Genomic DNA, 10,971 nt, shown 5'->3' with positions numbered 1-10,971 from the left:
GAAAGTTAGTAGAGAGAGTAATTTCCCTTTGTTAAAGCAGCTAGACATTGCAGCTGTTACTGCTTGATACAGTCTCCAAACACATAAATATTCCCTACCCATGTGAAAAATAAAACCATGTCACACATGGAGGCATGTGGCCCTGAGTTTGTATGCTTAAGCCTCAGGGAAAGGGCACAGAACTGAGGTACTCACAGGCTGGGACCACATTCTATCTATTGTCCAAAGCTCTCTGTGGTGTCCCATATACAAGACATGTTTGCTGAAATAAAGCTATGGATAGGACTAGAGGGTAAAAGAGGAGACCACAAAGCCAGGGGCGGAACCAGATGCCAGGAGTCTTGCAGAAGTAGAAATGACAACCTGGAAGAATTAAAACTAGGACTTAAGAGACCCCAACATGAAACATAATCTTCTTACACAATAACCCAACATTTTGCATTCAAAATAACCTAAGAGTCATCCACCTTCTCCAGCTGGCTTGCAAATTCCGATATCCCTGACTCTGCTAATGGGCAGAGGAATGTCTTGGCAGCTTCTCTGAGTGGGAGTTCTGGAGAAAGGGAACACTCGGCCTGTGAAGGGCAGAAAGCTTGATTCCACCTTTGACAAACCAACAAACAGTGCAGGTGAAAAGTGGGGGCTTTGTCAAGATGAATTCATCCTGGAGAGAAACAGGATCCTCTCACCACAGAGACTGACCCTGCTTATAGCTTCAATAGAATCATGGTGTTACTGGTATGTCGGGGGAAGGGTGTTTCCCTTTTTCTGGCACTCTTGAATTCGTATGCTTTTCAGTGAAGTGTGCTCCAGGAATTTGGCCTTTACTAACCGGTGCTGTTTCATATGAGGAAAGTATAGACAAGAGATTTATTCAAACGAGTCTTTCTCTGCAGACACAGTTACCAGAGATAAACATCAGAGTACAGTGTCTGACCTCACTGTAACTACCCATTTACATGTGAATAAGGATTTTCTAGCATAGAGATAAAAATAATTTTAGGACTCATCCCCCTCAGTTACATCCTCAAGGGTATCTTGTGTTCTTTATGAGGGAATCATGTCAAACTTGGCAGTCTCTATCCCCAGCTTATTAGCTCACAGTTCTACAAAAGTTCCTTCAAGCAGACTTTAAAGCCATGATTACTCACTGCACCTCTTAGAAATTCTCTACCCTGGAGGAGGGCCTTCTCCCCGCTAACCCCAAATCACTAACTAGTAGGTAAACCAAGGTACAAAGTGTTCGTTCATCTGTCACATCCTGCACAGAGTAAATGTGAGGCAGGCAGGAAGCACTGGTGGCCCAATGCCTGGGTTCTCTGTCTAAACTAATCTTCAAGAGACAAACCAAAAATGTCAAGTTTGGGTTCTGAAAAGTAATGGCTTCATCCTCAAATATAGTTCTGCAGCCAAACACATGATGGTACACGACTTTAATCCCAGCACTCAGGAGGTAGAGGCAGGAGAATCTCTGTGAGTTCTAGGCCAGCCTGGCCTGGACTACATAGAGAGACCTACTGAGTCTGAAATACTAGCTCAGTCAATTTTGGGGATAATTTACCACTGAGTCATTTTCGGAACTACCATGCTTATATACCTAATAACATCCTACTGGCTATCACAGAGAAGCACAATCATGCCAGACCAGGCCAGAGACAGTACATAAGTGCAAGGAGCATCAACGCAGCAATCTCAGAATATATGATGAATCAGTTCAGCACCAGGCATCAGGGCTAGATTCTCCTAGGGGCCAAGACACAACCCAGGGGACAGCATGTGGAGGACGGAAGCAAGTAAATATGAATGATGTGAAGTCTGGAGGGCTGTCAGAGTGCTGACAGTGCGAACCTCTGGAGGCTGGGTGACTTATCCCTGGACACTTCTCTTTTACAGTTTTGTTTGGGGCTTTGTTGTGTTTGCTACTAAAAGGGTTTTGTTTTATGAGGCAAGGTCTCACTGTGTTGTTACTCAGGCTGTTCTCAAGAGACCTTCCTAGCTCAGCCATCTAAGAGGCTGGGGCTACAGCATGCACGACCGCATCCACCTTCCTTGACCCTTCAAGTTTTGTTTTTTTTTTCTTTGCAGTGTATGTGTGTACCTGTGTAAGTTTGTGTGCACACTGTTTGTGCAGATGCATGTAGACATCCTGGGTCCCTGACTCCCCTGGAACTGGAATTACAGGCAGTTGTAAGCAGCTCAGGGTAGGTACCAGGAACCACAGCCACATCCTGTAAGAGAAGCAAGCATCCCAAACTGCTGAGCTATCTCTCTAGCCCTTCTTTAACTTATTTAGAAATTCTGACTTCCTGATATAAAAAACAACAAATTAATGCTTAAAGACATAATAGATACCCTTCGTTCATATCAAACTAGTTTCCGTCCTCAGGCTCTGAGCACACTTTCCCCACTGGATTGCTATCTACAGTGAGCAGTGTGGCCCTGAGGACAGGGACTGGAGACAAGCTAGGGCCCCCAGTACACACTCTGTCCACAGCAGATTGCTTCCTGCTTCCAAGAACACAGAAGGCATCTCTAGATGGTGTCCGTCCCATGGTCCACTGAAGCACTGCCCCACCCCAACTCAAACAGTCATTAAGTCCTTGTTTATTGTAGGCATTTTATTTACTGTACAAAATATTTACATCTCCTACTGCAGATATCCAGACCTGGCCTGACAATGTGCAGCAGAGCTCAGTTTCTGCCAAGTTCTAGAACCAAGCTGCCATTCTCCCTGGTGCTCATGACTGGTCTCCTTCAAGGACACCAAAAAGCCAAAAGCCAGGAGGGCAGCTGGCTTCCCAAGTACCTATGTCACAAAGCATAAACAAAAGAACTGGCCAAAATAAGGAATATGAATAGAAAATTGACCAAGAAATAACACATAGTTTTATCTATCCAACATACTCTATCTCTTTCCCACAATGGCAAGTACCAAAGCAGTATTAGAGAAAAAAAAAAAAAAAAGGATAAAGAAAATGCAAAAGAGAGCAAAATGCTTCTGAATAGTCAGGAGAGTGAACTGGAAGGATAGAAAACCACACAGTACTAGAGGATTTTGTTGTTACAGACTCTGGTGCCTAAGAGCCACCCTGGAATCCTAGCTGCCCCACTTGGGCTGCAACAGTGCCTAGGAGACTCTGAAAAAGTGCTATGACTAGAGCTTAAAAGGAGAGATCTGGCCCCATACGTACACTGACCCCTGTGCAGTCTGCAGAGCTCTGCTGGAGCCAGGATTGCAGAACCTAGGAGGAAGAACCACCCCAAACAGCCAAGCAGCCATGGACCCAGCTGGAAGCCCCAGTGGAGGCCTGAGAGGCAGCAGGGTAGTGGCTAAATGATCTTGTACGTGTTCCTTGGGAAAGTGTGGGCAGGCAGCAGCACCTTGTCCCGGTCCCTGAGGAGAGCAGTGACCATGTGGCGTGGAGGATCCTGGGTGGAGAGGTCCTGATGCCAGGTCCCAAACCCCCGAGGATAAGTGAGGTGAGCACCCACACCAAGAAAAGACAGATGATGACTGCAAAGGAGGTCGGGCAGGATTCTAGCAGCTCAGGAGGGCTTGTTTCTCCTGATCCCTGGGAACAGGAGGGCTCAGACTGCTTCCAGGAGGCCAAGGCACTGTCACAAGAACTGCCTTGTCTCGGGATTCTGTGTACTTGCTGGTTTTGGCAATAAAATGGCTTGTAATATTCTGAGTGAGTGCCCCATGGAAGAAAGTGGCTTGTAGAAAAGCCTTATTAAAGACAGAAATTGGGAAATCCATGTGATATTGAGCCTTCATGTTGTTTTCATTCAAACACTCATGAAAAGATGTTATCTTCCTGGAGACTGACAAGTTCTCTTTGATCACCATGTAACTGTGAACCCAATACAGCGCTCTCCCTCCATGGGTCCCCCACTTCTTGGTGACTGATGAAGCCAAGTACTTGGGATTGCTAGGTATTTACTGCTGCTGGATCTCCATCATGTCTATCCCCAATGGCTTGGCGCAGGACCTGTGATCACTGTTCCTTTGCCTTAGCTCTGCCAGAGATCACCACCAGAGAGAGCTGGCAGGCTATGCTCACTGTCCCAGTCCGTTGCTCTCAAAATTCCTCCGGCAGAATGCTAAAGACAGCTCTTAACAAACTACATAAGTTGGAGGTCAGGCCAAGTCCTCCTTCAGTGCAGAGAACAAACTCAGAGAAAAGCATCAGTAGACTTCAAGCCATCCACATGCCTGAACACGGCCCTTCCCCAGGAGGGAAGCATACCCAGCACTGGAGGCTACAGCACAGCCGGCCTTCACATTCTTCTGCCTGCTTTTCTCACTGGCTCACATTCAAGAGAAAGCTTAGCAAATTCCTTATAGATTAATGATCATCTTTAAAAACGCCTGCAGGAGTGTCTTTTCCAGTTCTGTCACCATAAAGAGATCCTTGTGTACTATCAGTTCCCATGAGAACTAATCCAGTGCATGGCCGGTGTCTGTCACTATGTGCTACGACAAATCAGACAGCTTGTGTGAGCCACTTTCTAGCTGTGCTTCTCCTGGCCACTGATGAGAAGAGGTGATGGGTTGCCCAGTCTGGTCAAGTGGTAAGCTCAAGGAGGGCATTTCCAAAGAGAAGAGGGTGCTGGAATGAGGCATGGCGTAAAGGTCTCACACACCGGCTTTCCTACAGAATTGAGTCCTCTGTATCACGCATGTCTCCCAGCCACGGAGGCAGATCTGGCCACAGAGATCTTCAAAGGACCAACAAAATGACAGCAGCATGGTCCTCCTCTCGAAACTGAGTAGAGCTCAGATAGGTGCCATGTGCTCAAGTGGCCTGTGGTAACTGTGGACAGAGGGTGAGGTAAGAACAGTGCTTGTGGATGACAGAGTACTCCAGACACAGGGAGCATGCAGTATCTTCTGCTAATGGTTGTGGTTAAGGTCAGTGGTTATGCTTGTTAACATGTGTCCAGATGCTCTAGAGAGCTTGGGAGCCAAACAGGTGACAGAGGAACGGTCAGAGCATGCCAAAGCCCTCGCAGCCCTCACTGATGGCCAGCTGTAGCATCCTGTGCACCTCCTCATATGAGTCATATGTAGGGAGGCACAGTTGGTTAAAACTGCAAAAACGAGGAGGAAGATGATTAATTCATACTACAAGAAACATGGGCAAGGGCTACAAAGAGAATCTCCCACAAGGGATGCTTTGGGCAGCCTACCTACCATGTGTGTGCAGTAGGGAGCGTGCTGTGGGTTGGAGCAGCAATAATCTGAAATGAGGGACAGAGGGCAGCAAATCCTCCAGGTGGGAGCTGAGAAGAGCCTGTTGTGAACTGAAGCAGCCGAGCCAGTTCCTCCTGGGTCAGACTGGAAACCACGGTCCAAAACCACCTCATGACCTGACAGGAAAATACAGGGCTTTCGTCAACAGGTGTGCAACCTAAGATCTGATTCCTAAGGAAGGACCAGGATACCATGGGTAGGCATCTGATCCCATTTACAGTACGATAAGGCATGGATAACAACCCCTGCAAGACTTTACCTTGTCACAGGGTCAGAGGGTAACAATTGATTGTTTGCATTTCCACCCACTACCCCAGTGGTAGTCAAGGTATCCGTCTTTAGGGACCTGAGCTCCTCTTAGCTTAGATAACCACCTGTTTTCCCACATGAACCGTCTTTTTGCCGGTCAACATGACAACTTCTTCGACTCTTCTACTTTAGTCTCCTAAAACCGTTCCACACAAGCCGACACCAACCCAACCGTGAGAGCTTAGCCCATTACCTTTTCTCTGAAATGCCAGGATCCACCAACCACTACAGCATGGGCTCTGAAGTCAGATACACTGATGTCTCCAGTCCCACACATCAGCAGCTAGACAGACAGAAGGACAAAGACACTCTATTTAGTCAGTTACCTATTGACATGGGAATGCAGAATAAAAGCAATGCCAGGAGAAAGACAGAAGATGTTAACACAGTGCTAGAATGAACTGCAGTAGGCCAATGAGTCCTAACCGGTGGTATTAAAAAACCTGCAGTGTTAAAAAAAAAAAAAAAAAAAACCTACACAGCTTACACACTCGCACACACACACACACACACACGCCCCAATTCAGCAGAAAGCAAAAGTGATTATTGTGCAAGCCGACGTGAGTTGGATCCCTAGAATCCACAGTGGAGGGGAGGAACAAACTCCTAGAAGTAGTCCTCTGACCTCAGATGCTTCACGGCCTGCGCTAAGCTCTGTGGCACATGTGTGCCTGTATCATAGACTCGATTAAGGACAGATAAATACACTTGTAGCTGCGACCTAGGCATACTGCATCAGAGTCTCCACAGTTAGACTCTAAGCTTATATAGCTGAAGGGGTTTCCTAGGTGTTTCTGATGAGTATGCCTAGTTAAGAACTGCTAAGGATTCTTTGTAATTACAGAATGAAATGAAAGAACTAAAAGAACTGAGTCTGTGTTCTAGCCAGCGGAGGAATGAATGCCCAGGGGAAAGGCCCCTTTACGAGTGTCCCTCAGGTCTAGGTCTAGCCTCCTTTTGTGGTCTTTCACTATTATCCTTCAGATCTGCTTCCAGTTGAACAGATAAACTAAAAGGTACAGGGAGAAAAAGAGAGAGAGAGAGAGAGAGAGAGAGAGAAAGAGAGAGAAAGAGAGAGAGAGAGAGAGAGAGAGAGAGAGAGAGAGAGACAGAGAACATTAATGACATCAGAGCCTTAAATATCTTGTTGATGTCCTATTTTGGCTCAAGAGCCAACATGTTACTTAGCAGACTATGAGAATCCATCCAATAGCTGTAAGGAATGATACCTCTTAATAAAGAGACAAAGAAAAGCCCAAATTAAGCCCTGGAAGCTTTAGTTTCTTGAAGACCATGCCAAGTTACTGAGTAACTGGGAGCGGCCTGAGGCAGAGCTGTGGACTGCAGCTCTTCTTCCCACTCTCCTATGTGTTGTTTCCAGTGCTCAGGTTACAACAGAATAACCCAGTGCCCCAAAGCACGAGCCCCAGGTCAGAGGTCGGTTAGACATTCCAGACTGAGAATTCACTGTTTGGATTTAATATGTGAAGGCATAGAAGGTGATGAAAACCACAGAGGCCCTGACTGCTCTCTAAGACAGGTCAGCTAACAAACTAAGAATTACACAACATCACCTGATGACACTGACACCAATTTTTTTTTCTTACAAATTTTAAAGTTTCTCCTTTTTGTTGTTTTGTTTTGTTTCTGTTTTTTTAGAAAGGGCTTCTCTATAGCCTTGGCTGTCCTGAAACTCGGAGATCCAACTGCCTCTGCCTCCTGAGTGCAGGAGGAATTTCTAACGGGAAATATTTTGAAGAAATGAACTCCTCAGAGAAGCTATGGCAAGTTAAAAGTCATAACTTTTACTATATATATCATGTGTGAGGAGCAGCAGCAAGTAAAGACAAAGCGACTCTTTTGTTCTTGATTCATAAGGACTTTAATTCAGCTGACCATGAAAATGATATTTACCATCTTATAGCTAACTTTGGGCTGATACAAAATGTGAAATTACAGTTACTATAGATATGTAAATACATACACATGTCCACAGACTCTGTTATACCACAGATATGTAAACACACATGACTTTGATACAGTCCCATCTGGAGGGTATCTTTCACTAGCACACAGCCCCTGAAGGACTTCTGTCTTCTTCAGTGCAGTTTCTCTGGGGTCTTAGCACACAGTTCATAGTCCACACACACCTAAACAAATACACCCTATAATCCACTTAAAATATGAAGACTGTATGTTATGCAAGTACTTCTCATCAGTCAATTAATATCAGTAATACTTGACAGATAACTATAACTACTCCTCTTCATAACTACTTGCTGTCTATGACTTTCAACATTCTAATTTTTAAAAGATGAGGACTAATGAATAAAGACTAACAAAGTGAATCCAGGGATGGAGAGGACTCAGTGGTTAAAGTGCTGCTGCTCTTCCAGAGGACCTGGGTTCAATTCCCAGCATTGACACAGCAGCTCACAACCATTTGTAACTCAAGTTCCAAGGGCTCCAATAATCCTGTTCTGGCTTCTGCAGGCATCAGGCGCATACAAGGTACATAGACATACATGCAGGAAAAGACTCATATACATTAAAAAAAAATTCTTTTTTGAAGCGAATCTAACTCCTGTATAATAAGTCTTTCTGGCTACACAGTGAGACTGTCTCAATCCTCTCATCCCCCCTCCCCCCAAAGGACTTTCTTGCCACACCACTAACAGAAGGTACAGCAAGCAGGGGCCCATACGGCATGCTCTCAAGAACAGCAGTCTTGGGCCTGGTGAGATGGCTCAGAAGGCAAAAGCACTTGCACCTATCTGGAGACTCATGTGGTGGAAGGAAGGAGAGAACTAAGTTAACAGTGGCTTTCTGACCTCCATATACCTGACCCGGCACCCATGTGCCCTCCACACGAGTAAAGAAAAACCATACGAACAAGAGGTTCAAATGAGCACTTACCTCAAGTTCATTCTCATCAAAAATAGCCAAAAGGTTCTCAGGAACTAACTCATTCAAGCCTGAAACAGAAGTATCTAAGTTAAAGCCACACTGCAGCTCTGGCCCCGACATCTGAAGCACAAGGGGACGGAAGCCCACCTTTCAGGAAATGCTCCACCTCCTCCTTCACTTGACTGGCCAGCCGGTACTGAGCCAGTAAGTTTAAATAGAAGATTTTATTTGCATTGGTGACTGGGGTTTGAGCTCCACCTGTCATGAGTTCTACAATCTGAAACAGAAGGCAAAAGACAAGGAGAAGTTGTGGGTAAACTGGAAGCTGTATCGGTCTGAAGTGTTCTACCGGCAGTAACTGGACTCCCTCAAGTTCCTCATCTGCATTAATGTCTCTAACACACTTGCTTTTACTCTCCGTTACTGACCTTCAGGGCTCACACCACTACTTCACACCCCACGAACTATGACTTCCACAGTGGGCATTAGGCAGGGTCTCCTATCAGGCAGTGAATGGCGGTAATGCAACGGGAAAGTACTACAGTCTCTTGTTAGCAGTACTTTAATTCTTCTCCCTTATTTAAATCACTAATGACCTTTCTCAAAGAAGCTCTTTCATGTGACGGAAACAGCTGTTCCCACACATTCGCCTATCTCCCAAGTACACAGATGGAGAGAGCAACGGCTGAGACTTGGAGACTTGGCATCGGAGGCTCCAGCCCTGATACTCACTTGCTACAGAACTCCAGCCTGTTAGCTGTTTGCTCCTCATCTGTGCTGCAATTTGTCTATCTGCAAAGAAAAGCTAAACAAACTTCCTAAGTCACAAACAGAATTAAACACACACACACACACACACACACACACACACACACACACAAACACACACACACACACACACACAACTACCGAGGGGCATTTGAAGAAGTCCCAAAGTGTTAAACAATTCCCCTGGAGAGTCTGTATGGAAAATAGAGTTGTCTCCATAAGTGAACGAATGCCTCTATTAGTTGTGAGATCAGATATTTTAAGGACCTGATGACACTTTAATTGCACTGATGTGAATAAATCTTAATAACATGTCTCAGGCCATAGCTAGTTTATAAAAAACACACCAAATTATAGCAATAATAAAATATTCATAATTACAGAAAACAAGTTCTACGTGTTTAATGTAGTGAGGCTCTTGCAGGTGAACAACCTGCTGCTGTCCGTACAGTGGAGAACTGCTCACTGGCTACTCTGCTACAGCAGCTCAGGAAGCAAGGTACAGACCTCTTAGCACAAAGACAGAAGGCTGCCATTCCTAGCCTTTTCAGGAGAGCATTTAGTTTTGTTCTCTTGAGATAAGGCCTCTGTATGTAGACCAGGCTGGCCTCAAACTCACAATGACCTGCCTGCCTCTGCCTCCCAAGTGCTGGGATCAAAGTGCGTCATCACACTCAGCTGCCTCATCTTTGCAGTCTACCTTCCTTTTAATTACATATTGATAACCTAGTATTGCAGTGGCACTGTCAAAGCTAATGAGGTGTAATTATCTATTATTATTATGACTAGCTTCACTATTATCATTTGATACTGCACAACTCCACTATGTAACAAAAACATATTTGTAATCTCAGCACTTAGAAGGCAGAGGCTGTGGATACCTGTGAGTTCAAAGCCAGCCTGGTCTGTATACCAAATTTAAGGCCAGCCTGAGCTACACAGTGAGACCCTGTCTCGAAACCAAATCAAACCAAACCCAACAAGAACAAAAAGGGTCTTACTATGTACAGGCATTGTGTTAAACAAAAGAATCAGGCACCTACATCCCAACTGCTAATCACTGACAATCGTCCCTCCTAAACCTTTCATTAGCATGTTACTCAGTCCTCTGCAGAGTCTGTCCTTCACTGCAGAAAGTCCTACTGGTGCTGCCTTAGAGGGGTCCAGGCTATAGGAACTTATGCCTCCTGGTCTCTCTCACCTTATCCAGTTGGCCTGATTTGTTGTATTTCTCTTCTGCAAAGACCAGCTCCATCTCACTCATGTCATTATTGAGGATAAAGCACACTTTGGATTTATAGAATTCTGGGTCATCTGTTTCAAAGTACTGAGGAGATAGGAAGACACAGACGCACATGAACACTCTTTTGCCATGAATGAAACTTTAACTGCTTGATAACACTTACACCTTCAACCTTAAAAATAACCAGCTCAGAGGGCTAGAGAGATGGCTCAGAGGTTAAGAACACTGGCTGCTCTTCCAGAGGACCCGGGTTCTGTTGCCAGAACCCACATGGAGGCTCTGTAACTCCAGTTCCAGGGGACCCAATGCTTTCTCCTCAATGGGCACCAGCGATGTATCTGGTGCATGTACATACAAGCAGGCAACACATACACATATATACAGAATAAAATAAATCTTAATAAATAAATAAATAAAAAGGGGAAAAAGCACTTTAGAAATCAGCTCATGTGGAAAGACATAGCTAGCCTGTCTTAGTGAAAATGCA

The 10,971-nt window shown here is 45.1% G+C and overlaps 1 protein-coding gene across 7 annotated transcripts in view; it reads right to left on the bottom strand.

The window, feature by feature from the left end:
* Positions 1–2,597: 2,597 nt before the first annotated feature.
* Arel1 (apoptosis resistant E3 ubiquitin protein ligase 1) overlaps positions 2,598–10,971 on the bottom strand; it is a 51,175-nt gene continuing 42,801 nt past the window's right edge. For all 7 annotated transcript variants that reach the window (XM_076921655.1, XM_076921653.1, XM_076921659.1 and 4 more), the window contains 6 exons: positions 10,443–10,568; positions 8,621–8,750; positions 8,483–8,541; positions 5,760–5,849; positions 5,198–5,373; positions 2,598–5,094 (listed from right to left, as the gene is read on the bottom strand). In XM_076921655.1, the coding sequence (XP_076777770.1) occupies positions 4,992–5,094; positions 5,198–5,373; positions 5,760–5,849; positions 8,483–8,541; positions 8,621–8,750; positions 10,443–10,568 (684 nt within the window). In that variant the 3' untranslated portion in view covers positions 2,598–4,991. The remainder of the gene's footprint in view (positions 5,095–5,197; positions 5,374–5,759; positions 5,850–8,482; positions 8,542–8,620; positions 8,751–10,442; positions 10,569–10,971) is intronic.

This window comes from Arvicanthis niloticus, chromosome 23 (genome assembly GCF_011762505.2).
Source record: "Arvicanthis niloticus isolate mArvNil1 chromosome 23, mArvNil1.pat.X, whole genome shotgun sequence".
In the NCBI taxonomy this organism is placed as follows: domain Eukaryota; kingdom Metazoa; phylum Chordata; class Mammalia; order Rodentia; family Muridae; genus Arvicanthis; species Arvicanthis niloticus.
The sequence above is the reverse complement of the archived record's forward strand: the minus strand, read 5'-3'. Positions and strand labels throughout refer to the sequence as shown.